Source organism: Mauremys reevesii, linkage group 19 (genome assembly GCF_016161935.1).
Source record: "Mauremys reevesii isolate NIE-2019 linkage group 19, ASM1616193v1, whole genome shotgun sequence".
In the NCBI taxonomy this organism is placed as follows: Eukaryota; Metazoa; Chordata; order Testudines; family Geoemydidae; genus Mauremys; species Mauremys reevesii.
Genome location: NC_052641.1, coordinates 20,032,670 through 20,050,851, shown reverse-complemented (window position 1 = coordinate 20,050,851; position 18,182 = coordinate 20,032,670). Strand labels below are relative to the sequence as shown.

The following is an 18,182-nucleotide window of genomic DNA, read 5'->3' as shown; positions in this document are numbered from 1 at the left end:
TTGTTGAATGGATAGTTCATGAAGTGCTTTTAAACGAATCCATAAACACTTAGTAAGGCAAGCAAGAAGCTTGGGTCCTACTTTACAGCTGAGGAAAGATGACATTTTGCCCCAGGTCACCCAGACAGTAAGCACGTGTCACAGCTTTGACTAGAACTCGGCTCTGCTGTTGCTGAGCAACAAAGCTGGCTCTGGCTTACGGTGCACTGTTTTATTTTGATGGCTTTTTTTTAAATATAAAGGAATAAAAAAGAAAAGGCTAAGACTGATCGCTGGATCTGTCCTGTGCACAGACAGACAGCTTTAAATTCACAGAAGCTGTGCATCATTTGGGACTATTTATCCAGGCATGTGCATGGTTCCATAGGCTTAGGGCTATGTACATACAGAGGGACCTTCACTCTCTCAGCAAAGGATTTATGGCACATGGGCAGTAGGTCCCTTTTCTAGCTTAGTACTGTTCTCACACAAAATCTAAGTCTCAGTAACCAGCTTAATTTAGAAACCATGCCATTTGAGTAAAATCTGCTCCTCGTTTTATTTGTAAAAAGAAAGTGGGACAGAAAATACACTAACAGGTGCTTTAACATGAAAATGCTGAAAACACAGATAAAGTTGGACTTTTCTTTATATGTTTACGGTATGAAAATATCACTTAAACCAAAATCTGATTCCTTTTTTAAAGGGGATGGGGAGACACATTAAGGACTCAGGCCCATAAGGTGCTCAGGTCAGTTGAGCAAAGCACTTAAGCAGATGTTCAACTTTAAGCATGTGAGTAGTCCCACAGACTTCAGTCTTGCTGGATCAAGGCTGGTGTGCTCAGCACCTTGCAGGATTGAGCCTTATATTCCTTCCATAAAGCAGCCAATTCTTATTGTCTCTCCTACACACATAACAATTCTACCCTCAGATACCACAATGCAAGTTTTGCTCAAGGAGGGATTGATACATGATTACTGAGAGCAGGATTTTTGTTTAAAACATGAAAAGATGATTAATTTATTACCAATGAACAGTAGCACTTCTCATAGGTTTTCTTCTCAGCATTGAGAATGATCACAATATTGTTCATGTTCTAAAATACATCTTTTCATCCAAAGGTTTTTTGTGGAAGTAGGTGATTGCCAAATACCTAATTACAATGGAGCTTCCTCCAAACCATTTGCTTTGTATTTTCAGTAGTAATGTGGTTTAAAAAGTGTTAACTTTAGCTAATGATTCAAGCAAGGTATGCCCATGAGAAGTTTTATAGTATTAACTGTCACATACATTTTACCAGTGTAATACTTTATCTCCAGAAAAAGCCCCATTAGAGAGAGAGAGATTCTCCACATTTTGCTGACTGGGAAACAACCACAGGGGAGACCGAACTTCTCCAAACTGAGAATCAGAGAAAGAACAGAACTGAGTTCTTCTGATTCCTGGTTCTTGCTCTGAATAGCTCCCAAAGGTCAAAACAGATTTTTCTCCCACCCCAAAGTAGCTTTCTTTAGTGCTGTTTTTACTTCTACAGTAAATCACTTTTTTCTAGATTTTTACACATTAACGCCACTGATTTCAGCTGCAGTGTCTCTTGCTGCTGCCAGCTTGTGGCCAATTTCTCACTGTAGTAGAAACTGGATCTCTACTGCAGAGGATCCATAAATTACGATATGAACATTGGTTCAGAAAGTCTGACTTTATCCAAGGACATGTGCTGGTTTGAGAAATTAATATGCACCCTTAGCAACAACAAAAGTAGTAAAAATAAATACTAATTAAAAGGCCATATCAAATGCACCTTGATTACTGTACATCCATACCGATCTTGCTGCAGTGGCTCACAACAGCAAAACTATTATGAGCAAGCATCAAGCTGGGAGAGAGACTGCTCAGGTTCTCTCGTTGGTCCCCTTTGGTATTTTACAGAATACTGTACATTTGGCTACACATAAAGAAATAAACAGCTGACATCAATGACCTCCTGAAATGGATACTTACAAAGCAAGTATCCAGAACAGACTGAATAGAACAAATGGAACCACAACTGTCTCCTTTTTGAAAAATGTCCTTGAGTAACCACTCATAATACAATGCACCCAATGGGGCATCTTGTCTTGGGTATGGCCAACATCGCCACCTAACTGCCTCCTGCTGCTTGCGAAGGAAGTTTTGCTAAAAGTGACCTGATTGAATAAGCAGGGGCATCTGTTCTGAATATTGACTCCCTTTCTCTTCAGTAAAAAGCACTCAAGTTCCTTGGATTAGCTCATGCAAATGAAACTTGAGAGCTGAAGTTTAAGACATTTGGTACAGGCCACATCAGCTGTCATGCTGGTGCTCAGACCAAGCCCCCTTCCTCTTGAGCTGTACCTCTGCAGACATGGAATCAAGTCATCTTTGCCTGGGTCTGAAATCCTCCCGTAGGGCACCATTTACAAGCTTGTTGCTGGGCTTTAAGGTCAGGAAACAGTACAGACTCTGCTGGATTTTTGGTCCTTTATCTCCTGCCGCTTCTGAAGCTCCCTTGTAATTCGTCTCTTTATTCCCATTAAATAAAGTTCTCTGTCAAACTGCCCTGCAGCAAGCGGGATGCTACAATATAAAGAAAAGCGGTTAGATTTGTGCAATGCGCACAACTTACATTGGCTTAGAGCTCCATGATTTGTGTAGGACCCAACAGGAGCAAGAATGAACTTTTCCATTTTCTCTCGCACTAAGCACCTGGCTCTTGCTCTAACATTAAGTGAAACTAAGTGTTTCTCTGCCGTTGCTTGTTTGGAGAGGCTAGATTGAGTAGTAAAAGAGAAACACCCTCAATCTAAGCATGAAACTTCCAGTATTAATGGGAGATTTACCTGAGGAAGCTGCTGTCAGCCCTGGGCCCTTAAGCATATGACTGTCAATCAGCTAACCAAACCTTTATTGTTTCTTTTAACTATGAACTGGTCCTGCTAGTCTCATTATCTAACTTCCAAGAAAAGTCTCTCTGAACTGTGTAAGGCTCGTCCCAGCTCTTCCGCTCAGGCTAAGATGGAGTTTACTTATGCAGAGTCGGAAAGCTTTCCTCTTCCTCCTGAGCCCTGAAAGTACCTCCCATCCTGTAGCCAGGGAGCAGAATTGGAGCAATGCACCAAACCTGTCTGCCTTCATGGAATCAGCAACATCTCTGTATTTATCACGTTGACTTGGTCACATTTCACCCACAACAGAACAGAGCACTTGTTGAGCTCAGGGGGTGGCCAGGCACAAACCCACCCACATCTGAAACTGAGCAAACAGCCATTTTAACTGCACTGACTTCCCAAACACCCAGTCAGCACTGTTTTCTAATTTATAGATTCTTTTACATTTTTAATTACTTGGGCATGCAACTCGCCAGCTTCATGGATTCAAACCAACTAATGTTTACAAGCTGTTAAAATGTTAGAGACTGATTGATAGTTACATTTCTCTCGGGTTATGAATCCTAAAGGATCCCAAGGTGCTTAACAAGCTGTATACATAGAGCTCTACTGAAACGCAACCACTTCTGGGGAGGGGAAAAAGGGCAGCCCCCCTATTTCCTCTATAAAGGGCAATGGGAGCTGTCTCTCAGGTGAGCATGCCTACGTGGTAAATGCACTGGACTCAAGTTATCCCTCAGAAGGACCAAGGGGGCTGGCAGGAGGGATTCTGCTATGGCCAGGCTGGGTTAAATGCTTTTTATTGTTTTCAGCGCTGGGTCCAAACGTTGCACAGAGAGCAAATACACTGCAGTGAGTTACAGGGGATTCATTCCATCTCAGGAGCTCTTGTGACAACATAAGCCACAAATTCCTGACTGGGAACATGTCCTAGGAAATCACTGCAGCCTGATCACATGCGTAGATGCATAAACAGGTCACTTACTTGTCTCTGCCGGGCCTCACTTTCACCCGGAACAGCCCGTACACTGGCCTGTGGTCTGATGTTTTGACCACGGAACAGGAGGAGTACTTTACTGCATGGATGTCATCCTTGTGACGGCTCCTGTAGATCACTCGATCCTGGAAGGCCGAGAGAGAAAGAAGAAGGGAAACAGATGGTCACTCCCCTTTGCTTATCTGCCCTGGAGAGAAACACTTGTTCGCTAAAGACACAGGTTAATTTAAAACCCTCCACTTTCAGAAGTGCCTTGCAATCAAAGGAACTCAGAGCCCTGTGTAGGACTCATTCTCCCCTGTCCTAGCACCCTGGGATGGAGGCAGCACACTGAAGCATGCATATCTGGCACTGCAAACCCAAGGATCTGCTTTGCATCCAGCTCTACGTGTGGGTGAGAATTCCCTCTCGATGAGCTTCCATGCCCTACATGGCTGACCCTCTGGACTCAAAGAGGGATAGCTGTGCCTGCCACATCTCACCTCCTATCTGGCAGGGGACAGGGGCGCCTAGATCCATGTATTTGAGCAGCCAGTGACCCTTCCCCTACCCCACCCCCTGTGCGCCACTCTGCTCAGGATGACGTGGAAGTTCCCAGCATGGCTGTTTGATCAGGTAGATGCACGGTGATGGGAAGGGCATCCCATCAGTCCCCCATGATAGGTGGATTTCCTCCCTTAGAGAGGAGCAGAACTGCTATCCAGCTGTGATGGGATGTTCACCCCACACTAGCCTGGAAAGTGTTAATGTGGCTCAGAGGGGTGAAGTAGGCCCACCTGAAGGAGAGCTAGGCTTGACAAGCAAGCACAGAGAGGCTGAAGCCCAGCTGGGCAGAAGCAGGCGGGGCTGGTATAAGGCCAGGAAGCCTGCAGTCACTCTCTGAGCTTACAGAGGGAAAAGAAGAGACCCGGGGGAGAGTAGAAGCCCTGACCATGAAGGCAGGGTTTACCCAGAAGGGCGGTGGAGCAGGAAATGGCCCAAGGAAATCGCAGCAAGGTTTTGGATGGTGCAGACCGTGGCTGCTGATTCGAGGGTTCCTGAGCTAGAACGCAGATTAGTGTGTGGGCCCAGGTTCCCCCATCCTGCACTGGGGAAGTAGCATAGTCGAATTGGAGGACTGCTGGGAATGACAGCCGGTCCACCAGGCCAGTGAGCCTGATACCCCAGACGGGAAACTCTAGTGACCTGGCCGGAGGGCCAAGCCATAAAGAGGAAGCATGAGAGGGGCCACACGAGCGGTAGGAGGGCGTCTGCCCACGCAGAGCTATTTCCCAGATGCAGCCAGGAGGAGGCGTCCCAGCCACGAGCAGGGAACCCGTTACAGTGGCCACGGAGGATGGTTAGTCCATCCCCTCCCCAGAAGCGTGTTTATAAGGAACCCTGTACCGTGTACGAAGGCGTCCTCTGCTTGGAAGTGGTGTCGTAGCTCTCCTGCCCTAGATCGAACTTATAGGAAGGACGGAAATGAATGGCAGCCTCCTGGAACCCTTTGAAAATAGCCCCTGCAGGGGAAGGGGAGGCAGCATGAAGAACCCTCGTAACCGAGCATAACAGCATCTGGGCATTTACAACACACATTTTAACAGCAGCTTGGCAATCACAGCTAGAAACTAAACCAGTAACATACAGGGCTACAAAACCAGACCCAGACAGCATAAACGGGGTTAGCTAAAGTCTGTTCAAATTAAGGGCGAATCTATAGTAAGGGAACATTTAAAAGACTGGAGAACTAATACTTGGCATGTTTATAGTACCTTCCATTGAAACCCTCTGCATGCTTTGCAAATCAATCAGCTCTAAGCACCCCTGTGAGACAGGTGGAAATTATCTCCAGTTTACAGAGCAGTAAACAGAGGCAAACCACACCCCACCTAAGTGCAGGGGAGACTCCCCCCAACTCCAGGGGCACTAGGACCCAGGTGGTGGAATGAACAGGACATTTGCTGCCATGACATTGTTCACTTGTGTGTTCTGCCCTGCGTTTCTCTTGTCTGTTCAGACTGTAAACTCTTCGGGACAAGGACCATCTTCTACCCTGTGTTTGTACAGCAACTGGCACAATAGGGCCCATTCTTGGCTGGCCCGTAGGCTCCCCCATAATAGACATGATTCATAATAATTGACTACCTCGGCAGGAGCATGTGGCATGTCAGGCAGAACCCAAGAATTCACATTCCTACTCCCCTACTTTGAAGTGTCATTAGATTTGAAAGCTGTTGGCTTTCCCTTTCCAGAGCCAACACCCTCACTTATTTCACAGTGGCAGGCTGCAGACATTCACATGCTTGGAAATCTCCAGTCAGTGGGGCCTAGGAGTAGAGGGGAAGGCAGCAAGTCCCTTACCATCATTCATTTCTTTAATGAGCTGGTCATACTGCAGTAGCGTGGACATATCTTTTTCTAGATGCTGGTTCAGGATTGAATCCACGCTCTCACGATCCTTGTTTAGTCGGAAATTGAAGTCTCCAAACCAGAACACCTCGTCGAACCGAGTTGTGACATCGGCTGCAAAGCCAAGTGAGACAGGCCATCAGCCCCATTTCTGCTTTGGGGTGGAGCAGCAAGTTAACCCACAAACCCTTCCACTAGCCGCGCATGCGCACGCCCAGAGACATGGATTCTGTTCACATCAAGTTACTCACAAGGGCTGGATCGATAGGGATTTGTATCTGGGACGTTCTTGGGAAGTGCAAGTGCTTGGATGGTTTTGTTGTAGTCCAGTATCCTCTCATACACTTTACCATCCCCCGCTGAAAGAGAGATGCATAAACACTGCAAATGTATGTGGAAAGATGGAGATTTTGTGCAGAATTTGAATTCAATCGCCATGGATCATTATTATGTAGAATGATTGTGGCAGAGTCCAAAACGTGCTGGGCACTTCCTAAACATGTAGGATGAGATGGCCCCTACCCTGAAGACAGTATACACTAAAAAGGCAGCAAGAGGTGAGGGATGGGGAAAGGGGACACAACATACAGAGCATTTCGTGTGTCAGTAGCTGTTTGGTTTGTGAGTTCCCTTCCCTCATACTTCCCAACCCTGCAATCCTCAGCTTCAAATCCAGTGTCCTTACGCATCACCACCCCTCTGCACTCTCAGGATCCATTAAGGTAATGTTCATGGAGGTGACCTAGTCGGTAGGAGTGATCTTCAGAAGAGATTTAAATGAGGGGAGGGGAGTCACTTTGTAGACCAGCCCCCATCCTTTATGTAGGGGAGAGTGTGGAAGGAGACAGGTGTGGGAAAGCTGGACAAACGGAGATAAGCCTGGCATCACTGGCAAAGCAAAGGAGAGAGAAATGGGACAAAATGATGAGAGACAAGGGGAGATAGATGAGGAGCAGCAGCCTCAAAAACAAGGAGCCTGAATTTGGTGCACCGGAGAAGAAAGGAGTCAGTGGAGGGATTCAAAGCAGGGGGGGATGGAATGAGAGCAGGAGAGGATTTTAGCAGCTGTTCTCTGTATGGAGGGGGAGGGAGTGTTGGAAGACCACAGAGAAGCTTACAGTAATAAAGCCAGAAGAGGAGGGTTTAGCTGTGTGGTTAGAGGGAAAGGCTCAGATCTCAGAAACGCAGTGAAGGCAGAAGCAGTAGTTCAGACATGCCAACAAGGAGTTCATTCCCCACTGGGTTTGCTCACAGCTTAAATGGTGGGGTGTGCTATGGCAAAGAGTAGATTAAAATAAGGAATTCATACACTTTACCAGTGTGAGGAGCAAAACACAGACGCTCCATGTCAGAGTCAGCCTCAGAGCAGTAAGTAATACAGCAAATGGGCACATGTATCTTGTAAGCCAGGTGAAGCAATTTTTCCCCCCAAGCAGGACGTTTGTGTTAAGTAACTAACTGACTCACATGTGAAATGGGAAGTGATGAAGAGGAAGGAAGTCCCAAAGAACGTGAAGCAGATTCCCAGGGCTCCCTTGGTTTTGATCTGAGACACAATGCGAGTGGTCACAGTGGCGTATTCCACCTCTGTAGGGAGAAGGGAAAGAGACGTTGCTGCTGCTGCTACAGGAAGCCCATTGAAACTGCCCTGTGCGGAGGAAAGAGGACGGGAAGGGAGGAGGGGGCAGTCATTTAATCAGACGGCTGCATTGTCTGATAGGGCTCCGAGGATCCCAGCTCACTTTACAAACTGTACACGCCCAGCAGCGTTGCAATACACCACCCTCCGGCAGGGGCCCAGCCAGGCAGTTAACAGGAACACACACCATCACACAACCTTGGAGTGGAGGAATATTCTGGCTCAGGACATAGGGAAAACACCTAGCAAGGGCCACAGGTTTGTGAAGGTCCATGTGGCACAGACAGGACCTCTGCTGTCAAGGTGCCATCTGCGAGAGAGACGCAGCAAAACGAATGTCACTCAGCTTGTCTATCTGGGAATCTAGCCTTCAGAAGGATGAAAGGATGCACCCACCCTGGTGGCAGATGAGCCTCGAACTGAAGGGAGTCCAGAGGCTTAGTCCGGAAAGCAATCCTCTCCCCGCTTGAGGTTCATAATAAATACATAGGTTACCCTGCTCCCAAGAGGTGCTTAATGCTCACAACCTCCACGGAGCTCTCAAAAGGCCTGGTCCAATTTGGCGTGGCAGGCTACTGATCAGAGTTTGGGCATCACAAACACTTTCAGGAGGTAAGGGGAATTTATACCTTTAACAGATGCCACTCTCTGAGGTTTCCACCCACCATTACAAGCCTCCCTGTCCCACACAGTGACAGCGCAATTCTTCCCTCGCTGTAATCTCCAGCACTTAATTAACAACATACCTGAGCAGAACCAGATGAGGTCTCTTCTTATGAACACTGACATGTAGAGAACTCCATGTGCAGCTGAGTACAGCATGACGTAATGGGGCCCCAGCGTCTCCTGCAGACGGATCTCCCACTCTCTTCTATGGGAGACAACAAAAGCACCATGGCTACATCACAACTACAGGACAATGTGGAGGGGAAGAGTTGTCAGCCTGTGGGCAGTAGGAGAGAGAGATGTAGCCCTTGGGAGGTGCCAGAATGATGCCCACTGGTGATGAGGAGGAAGGTGAAGGTGATGGGGATGAGGAAGACAATGGAATGAGCAGGCAGTGGGGAGAACCACTAGTGTGAGGGTACAGCAACCGCTACCATATAAGGGTTTTCACGGCAAATCTCCTCTGCCAAAACAATGGCGCTGATCTGAAGACAAACAGCTTTTTAAACTGAGGACTATAAAACCTGTAGGCAAACACAGTCAGCACCTTGCAGGTTGCATGCAGCAGCTTTACTCTGACATAGTTTTACATATCAGTAGATCACAGGAACGGCCAGAAGGCATTCTGAAACTCTTGGAAGGATGCTAAGAATGAATGCACATCCACAGCACCTTTCATCCAGCCTGACGCCTCGCAGTACCCTGGGGAGCTAACCTGCTTAAGGTCACACAAGTCAGCAGCAAAGCTGAAGGTTCCCACTGAAATCAAGAGAGAGTTTTGCTATTGCCTTCAGTGAGAGGAGTACCGAGCCCAAACTTTGGGTGATGATAGGCAGTTAGGGCTACTATGAGGTTAAATAAAGGCACCTTCTAGAACTCGTTTTCTCCTTATACTGACGAATTCACAGATTTATGAAATATAAATAAAGCACAAGGGCAAGTCTATTCCGGTTTTTGGTGTATTGAAAACTAATTTAAAAAGAAAAAAACCCAGCAGTGATTAGCAAGTGACAAGGGTGGCTCTTCATTACGCTGTTTCTGCTACCTGTCTGGACAGCCTTCTTGAATGCCAATAACATACATGTCCTGGGCATAGTCAGGATCCGATGGGAACAAGAAGTCATCAAGATTCTCTGGAAGTTCCTGCAAAAAAAGGAAGAGATGCACAGTATCTGTTATGCTAGCATTTGGAAAAGGAGGGGAGGGAAAATCCAGAAAAGCTTCAAGCTTAATGAGTTAATAAATCATTTACGACCACTGCTAATATTTTGCACTTACACAGCATTTTGAGATGCTCAACATTAATCAAGTCTAATAACCTCCCTGCCCCATCGCAAAGCATCATTGTACCCAGGCTGTAGATGTGGAAATTGAGACACAGAGGGGGTGAAGCGTTTTGGTCAAGGCCACACGATGAATGCCATGGCCCAGTGTGTATTTTTAACTTCTCTCGGATATTTATTTAAGAAGAGTTTAGAGGCTAATATACCGACCTCTTTAAGGTCCTGATCCCAAGAGGTGCCAAGCACCTGCATCCCCCATTGAACTCACCTAGTGTTCCTCAGTCTCTCTCTGGTACTGTCCCTAAGTAACTTGGCTGCAGCAATCTCAGGTTTCTCTGCTGTGCAGAGATGTAATTATGATTATCTTCCTCTTCAAAGACATTCTCTCCATAAGCAATTGTGCATCGCACAGACTAATAGGGCCCCAATCCTAACTAAGGCCCTAGGGAGCACTCACAATACTAATAAAAAAGCGGCAGCTCCCCGCTTCCTGCTCCCTGTTTACCAAATACTACAGGTTACAGAGTTTCACCATTACAATGGTCAAGTCTACTCAACTGAGCATGTGCAAGAGGATCCAAGGACACAGGAGGAAGGCTGAGCAGCCATAGAGACTAAGCTACTCAGGCAGATGAGGATCAACATCATAAATATATTGAAAGTGACAATTTTGCAAGAAGCAGCGGCGCTAGTCCGTTTAACAAACATAGGGGGAAACATGCACTGCCAAGAGCCAAATTCAGGAGATTCATGTACCCACCTTCCGGCCTTGCATGTTCCAGGTGGCCACAAATATTCCAATGTTCCGATCAGGGAAATATCTGCTCAGTTCTTCTGCTCCCAGCAATGCACCACTAGCTAGAAGGCTGCCTTCCAAATAGCTTCTGTGAAACAGGGAAAGGGAAATGTATTTTTAAAACTCCATATTGTTAAAAAGGCAAATAAGCAAATGTTCTGGTTGCTGGAATCCTAGTTTGCATCACTCAAGAATAGACCCAAATCTTAACAATATTTAACATTTTATAGTACTTTGTCTATTAAAAGTTCCTTTAAAAAATGAGCTAATATTCACAGCCTTTGGAAATGCAGCATTAAATACTGAGTTGCTTCCAGGGAAAGAAGACATGACAAAAGAGGAATCTGGCCAGAACACCAGGGTCCATACACTCTCTTGTGAAAAGTGCCACAAGGTTTTTTAACACCCACAAGTGGTCAGGTTTGTTTGATATCTTAGTCAAGAGATGACAATTCTAGCAGCACAGTTCTACTATAACACATGGGTCAGTAACGGCTCAGCAGGAATAATGCAATGTACTGAATCACTCATACTACTTCCTGCAGCACCAGGGGTGCTCCTTGAGGAGTTTCATATCCACTGAAGTGAAGTACTGAACTGACCCAAGCCTGCTTTAGCTTGGCAGATCTGATGAGATCATCCCCGCCTGAGGGAGCACCAGGCCATAAGCATGAGACTCTGAAGCACACAAAACAAAGCAGAGTAGCTTGGAGTTCTCAGAGGTCTTCTTATGGAGAAACAGAACATTCAGGATCCTGTTTCACAGCATGCAAGCTTCCTGACTATACACTAAACCGGAAGGGACGTTTTTAAACAGCCAAGTTGTATTAACACTCTTTTCAGTTACAACATCCAATTTAGAGAGCTCTCTCTGAGCACTGCCAAAGTTGCTTGCAATTCTCTCAAGCGATCCCCACTCAACCTCTGACCAATGCTCAGGTTGGTGTCAGGAAGCTCTGGAGGAACACATGTCCAGTCATCTTAGGAAGAGGAACTGGACAGAACTCCAGGAAGGAACACTATAACCAGAAATAATGTATTAGAGCCCACCCACATTTTGCTGAATATCTAACAGAAGTATCAAGTCAGGCTCCAGTTAAAATTGTATTCCCACTCAGAGGAGAAAACCCTCATCTAGCTTCTGGATAACTCTGATAATGCTCCACTACCACAACACTGTGTGCCATATAAGTATACCAACACAGTCGACAGATGGGATGTTATAAGCTAGTTTATTAGTTATTCAGCAGAGGAAAAGGAGAATGATCTCTGGCTGAAATGTTCTAAATAAAATGAATTTGGGAGGAGGGTCAACTGACAACTCAGGCACTTGGAAATGGTACGTAGCTGCACCTCTCTAGGTCACCAATTCAAACACAATGCAGGTTGGTATGAACAGAAGTTCCTACCATCTGCCAACATTGGCTTGTAGAAAATGAATTTGGTAGGCAGAGTTCAGTTCCCCCGAATGTCACATTTCATGTTAATCTCAGTGGAGCGTTCAAGGACTGAATGAACCATGAACACTGAACTAGCCTCTTGTTCCTAGTCTCTTTCAGTCATGGCAGGGACACTCCTGGTGCATCAGTGTCGGGGAAGCTTGCAGTGATGTTACCTGTGCTGTACCTGGCGGGTGGCTGTACAGATTGTTTCTTCTTCCAGTATTAAACTCATACATGGGAACAAATAGTGTGACTGGTTTGATGACCGAGCCCCACCAAGAACTAGCTCCCAATAATAATATGAACTAGTTCACCTCATAAAATAAAAACATTACAATAGTTCCTGCATTAGGGTGCAGGGAACTAAGGAGTCAAATTCAGATAATCTTATTCTCACTTCAATTCACTCTGTCAAATAAGATTTTTCTAAATAAAAGGTTTCTGGAGCCCTACATAAAACAGTATGTGCAATTTGAAACAGATGGATTTCCCCAACTGCTCCCACGAGTCCTGCAGGGAATCTGCTGCTAGGATGGTCGGGGTTCGGCAGGGACACTCATGAAAGGAGAGCAGGCTGAATTAATACTTCTCATCTGGTTTAGTCTGTGGAGCCTTAAACCCTGCAATTAATGATTACAACATAATGTCAGGGAATGCAGGATCTGACCAATGGTCTCCCTCACCCTGTATCCTGTCTCCAACAGCTGCTTCAGAGGAAGGTGCAAGAAAACCCAAAACAGATAAGTATACAATAACTTGCCTGCAGAGGAAATTTCTTCCTAACACCAATTACCTGACTTGTACATTACGGTATGAGGATTTATATCCCTTATAATTATTTAGCCTCACATGTTATTAATCTTATTGTTCATATGAATGTCTAATATGCTTTAGAACCCTGCTAAGCTGTTTTCTGCATCACCATCTTGTGGCAATGAGTTCCAGATGCTACCGAGCATTTGAATAAAACTAGAAAATTCTCAAATATAAGAAGAAAATTAAAGCAGCAACTGGGATGGACAGATGATCAAACACCTTCCTCCTTTAGTGTTTGGAAATGTCCCAGTATAGAAACTGGATGATGACAATTGCTGCTTCTTAATAATCTGTTGCTGCTTGCTTGGGGTTATGCTGGCAACTAGATGAGGAGGGCTCACAAGCCTGTTCCCTACAAAACAACTGCTGAATCCAACTCAACGTGGGGGATAAAGAAGCAAGAGACACACATAGGAAGCACAGTAGGAGAACGGGCAATATTCAGATCCAGTTTTGGGCTCAGTATCAAACACCCCCGAAAGCTGGAGATTGCATTAAATCAGGGTTTTGACTTGGGCCTCTCTCTGCTTTTCAAACCTTTCCGGAGCTTTCTGAGCGACAGCCTGTCATTCATAAAGCCCTGCATTTAGTTCTAGGCCTGGGCTTGCTGAAGATACTACAGATTGCAGAGGGATTCCACTACTTCACTGTCTTTTCTTGGATTTATTCCCTCTTCATTCTACAGAACACAAGCCCTTCTTTATACTCTTTTCTATAACATACTCCAGAAGGTAGGAAGGGGAGGAGGGGAAGAACTGTGCTCCCTTCCCAGGGGATTCTAGACAATCTGCAGGCTAGAATCTCCTGCCAGACACAGATGAAATAGGTGCTGACATGCGGCCTGATCCTGTGAAAAGCTGAATACCTCATGTAAGGAACTGAGAGCCTCAATACCCATTCACACCACTGGGAGTTGAGGCCAGTCCGCACCCCACAGGGCTGGGGCCAAAGCCTGCTCTAATGTCAAGCAGCTGGAAGGCATTCTCCTAGCTTTTTACTTAGCAGAAACACACTTCCAGCAAAACGGAGAACTGCCACTGCTCTACCACATTAGCAGATGATGTCACCCTGTAATTCATTGGCTAATTCTCTTCACTTCTGAGAGTAGCAGGTAAATCCTTGGCTGGCCCTATGTGAGCTCTTTTAGCAATGGACAAACACACCAAGGCTATACCACTGTATTTGCCAGTTCTGACAAGATCCCAGCCATCTCAATTTGACTCATTACATTAAATGATCAGATGCCTAAGTTAGGGGCTGAGCACCTATAGCTCCCACTGAAGCCAATGGAAACGGCATGTGCCCAGTGCCTCTCCTTCAATACGATATTCTTGTCAGATTTATGGATCCTGGTAAATTGTTTACTTTCTCCTCCTGCCCAGAAACAGGAAATAAAAATGAACTGGACATTGGAGTTTTCTGATCAGATATCTCTGAAAATCATGCAGCTTCTACTAAAGAAAAAAGCCCTGTTTTAACTAGTAGTTTCAGCTAGAATATTTGGATTTTGGAATTACCCCGGCCAAACCAACTACTTATGTATTATCAGAAAGCTGAAAGTAATTAACTTTTGAATCATTTTTTCATGTGAAAGTAAGTTACAGCATGAAAAAGCCAACATTATATTTAGCGCTTATTCTGAGCTTTTCATCTTCAAAACAGTTAAGAACATTAACCTTTACAGCTATGCATGTGAAAAGCATTCTGCTATGAAACCTTGATTACTACACCCAGTGACTGCAGTTTCTACATGTTATGCTTTTGCTCTCAAAATATTCCCTGCACTTCCTGGACACACATTGATCCAGCCCCAGTGTTTCTTCCTAACATGCTGCTCTTCTGAGGAGCTTTGCCATAAAGCAGCCATTCAAAAATGGATTCACTTGCCCTTCCCATGACAGTGAATATAAGTGAACAATGATAATTTGCTCAGTGGTCAAGTTATTTATTGCAGACAAACAGAATTCTGCAAGGCAGTTGGCCATCTAGTAACAAATGCTGTATTCTCTCTGCTATGAAAACATGGAGAATATACCTGTTTCGAACATCCTTGGCACGAAGAGGGGTGAGCAGGCTGAACGTAGACTTCATGGAGTCTGTGGAACAGCTATCGCAGACCATCCCACTGTTGTGAAGACCCGTGTCACTCAGGCTGCTGCTCAACCTTTCAAACCTGCTCTGAGAATAATGTTGGTAATCCATATAATCGGAGTCAATCCTATTAGCTGTCCTCAGCACGTGAGAGGCCACGCTGAGTTCCAGCGGGGGCAGCGGTCGAGGGGGTGTTATTTTGGACAGCCGGGGTTTGCTGCCTGAAGATTCTTTCCCCTGCATAAGCCCCACAGAGACACTGGGAACCTCAGATACCTGTTTCTCGGAATCAGAAATGCTACCCTTGTTCTTCCTATAAGGGCTCGGTTCCGAGGCATCCTGCAAGTTGTGCAAAGAACCCTGATCACCATTGAGTACCACTCTGCTCCTGGTGGGAGGTCTCAGGGATGACTCCTGGAGAGAGCCATTGGAGGAGCTTGTCTCACTGGGATCGATCAGATTTTCCTGACTTGTTCTAAACACTCTCCTCCTCCTCCAGCTTTTCTCATCAAGAGATGATGCTCGTGCCAGCCTGGGTTTCCTGGGAGGCTTTGGGGTGACAGATTTAATCTTCATATTGGGTTTGATTTCATCAGGGGGAAACCTTAAGGTGTCATTTAAAAAGGATTCTATGTCTGGATGGTCCTCAAGTGCAAGCACCCTGCTGTCACCAGCCTCCTTCCTCATAGCTCCACCAGCCTTCTTCACTTGCTGGTCCTGTAGTACTCTGCCCTCTGTGCTCGAAGTAATACATGCCACTGCATGTGGGGAAAATCCATTTGGAGGGTTCATTCTCCTCCCATGTACCAGTTATGGACTCCTCTCCATAGAGTCAGTCCCTCAAAGAGTCATCTTCCTTTACTGTACAGTTTTGGCTCCCAGGGTGGTACGTTCAGGTGTTTGAACCAAAACACAGATCAGGAATGTGAATACACCTGAGTCTTTTGCCAGGAATACAGGAAAGTTACGTGAGTAGCAAGATGCATGGCTGGAAAAGCCTTAGAGGTAAGAAACCTGCAATTGCCCAAAAGAAACAGAACTGTAACAACCTCCTGAGCCATATACTATAAACACAATAAAATCATGCTCTTGCATAGCACCTTCCATCAGAGGATCTCAAAGCATTTTCCAAACCTCAACAAGCCCCCTGTAAGAAAGGTCAGTGTTATTTCCATTTTACAGAAGGGGAAATTTAGGCCCAGAAGAGTGAAGTGACTTCCCAAGGACTGTATGCCACAGAACTGGAAGTAAATTCCCACCATGCGTTTAATAGGACAGGATGTTCGTTCGCTTTAGCAGAGCAGGAAATGGAAATTAAAACCACATACAAGTTACCACCTTAATCTTTTAGGCTTTCAGATGGTCACTCTGTGTGGTGATTCAGTAATATAGGTAGGTAAAACATTCAGCATCAGAAACCAGTAAGTTTTCAGTGATCTCAGGTTCTGTAATGATCCCGTATCACCATAATCAATTAAGGTAGACCTGTGGCTGCAAAACACATAGGCCACTACCTCTTAAGCTGAAGACTCTCCATTAGCTGCAGCAGCATTAGGAGTTGTATGTGCCCCTCTATGGGAGACAGTCTTGGGATCCTGCCACCCCTGGAATTGTGCCGCCTCAAGCACATGCTTGGTTTGCTGGTGCCTAGAGCCGGCCCTGCATGTTCTCCAGTGGCTGGGAGTCTGGAATGATACTCTATTCCTGCATTCACCACTGATTTATTATTAATATGGCACCAAACATTTACTAGGAGCTTTATAAGCTTTTAACCCCTCAGAGGAGATTTACTCACCTGTAAAATGGGCACACTACTACTTACCTGCCTCAGAGCCTTAGGCCTCCCCTGCACACAAGCTTGCATAACTTGTTGAACTGGTGCAAACCCCTCTTATTTTGGTTTAAGAGCAGCTTACTTCATTTTACTGTTCCTCACCAATTTAGAGCTAAACCAAAATAATCTAAAACCCTTTGAGAGTCATGGGTTCAAATCACCATACCACCTATTATTTTCTAGGGTACTTGTAAGAAAAGTTCTGCTGGTAATGCAAACAACATTTTATTAAAACTACTATGGTGACTGGAGCAGCATAGGAGCCTGGAGGGAATAAAGGCAGGGTTTCTTTATTAGCTAAAGAAAAGAAGGACTCCAGATTAATTCCTGTTCAACCCTAACACTACGCTACCCCCCAAAAGGGCCAGTCACTCCCAGAGCTTGGGGAAACTATTTGTATCCAAAGGGGCTGGGACTTTTCGGTGACCGGATGGACAGAGTCTAAACAGCATGGTTAGGAGAGGCCCCCCCGCCCCACCAGCTCCCCTTTCCTGGGGCCGAAACCCCCATAGTTGGGGCCGATCGTGCCAGAGCTTTGTGTTAGTGTTGGAAACACTTATTTCACGGCAGGCAAGTGTGTGCGCACACGCGGGGTGGGACACGGATACTGTGTGTGTATGGGGGGGCGGGGGGCAGACTGTGCCTGTGGCGGTGAGACACACCAGGGTGGGTGTGTATGGGGGGGACACACACTCTGCGTGTGTTTGTAGGAGATACACGGGGTCCCCGCGGTGGGGATACACGGGGGCCTAGACGAACAAGGGGGTCTGTGACCCTACGGGCCGGGGGAGCGAGTCAGAGGCCGAACGACCCGGGGGGGGGGCAGCCGCTAATGGCGGGGCCGCGGCGGGACGGGGGCCCAGCGGGAGGATCCGGCGCCGCCCTCACCTCCAGTCCGCGCCTGCAGCCCGCGGCCCGGCCTTAGCAACCGGCTGGCTCGGCAGCCGCGGGCCGGGGCCGCCCCTGACAACGAGCAGCCGCGGCTCGAAGGGCCGGAGCCCGCCGCGAGCGCGCCCTGCCGCCCGGAGGAGGGACCGGCGCCTTCAGCCCCGGCCGCCCCCCGCCGCGGGGCCCGTCCCGTGACAACGGGGCACGGGCTCCTCCGGGCAGCGGCTCCGGGCCTCCTCGCCGCGGGCGACAAGGGGCTTGTAGCGCTGCCCGGCCGGGCCCCAGCCCCCGGGAGCCCCTCTGAGCACGGCGGGGGGTGGTTGCACCTGACACCCCCCCACACACACCCACCCACCCGCCCGCCCTTGCTTGGCCAGAGCAGCGGCTCAACCTTTCCCGCCTCCTGTGCCCCTGGCGGGAGTCCGAGCTGTCTGGCGCACCCCCACTGTCA

At 46.9% G+C, this 18,182-nt stretch overlaps 1 protein-coding gene across 2 annotated transcripts; it reads right to left on the bottom strand.

Annotated features, from left to right (window-relative positions):
• Positions 1-519: 519 nt before the first annotated feature.
• Positions 520-17,817, bottom strand: INPP5E (inositol polyphosphate-5-phosphatase E). 2 transcript variants are annotated; one of them, XM_039507191.1, is made up of 11 exons: positions 17,732-17,817; positions 14,954-16,023; positions 10,625-10,748; positions 9,627-9,724; positions 8,662-8,786; positions 7,744-7,863; positions 6,528-6,635; positions 6,229-6,390; positions 5,272-5,387; positions 3,874-4,010; positions 520-2,577 (listed from the first exon to the last, which is right to left on the bottom strand). In XM_039507191.1, the coding sequence occupies exons 2-11, from the start codon at positions 15,799-15,801 to the stop codon at positions 2,445-2,447; spliced, it is 1,971 nt and encodes a 656-aa protein (XP_039363125.1). In that variant the 5' UTR covers positions 15,802-16,023; positions 17,732-17,817; the 3' UTR covers positions 520-2,444. The 2 variants fall into 2 exon arrangements, with proteins under 2 accessions (XP_039363125.1, XP_039363126.1); XM_039507192.1 differs by lacking the exon at positions 17,732-17,817 and adding an exon at positions 16,832-17,426.
• Positions 17,818-18,182: the final 365 nt, after the last annotated feature.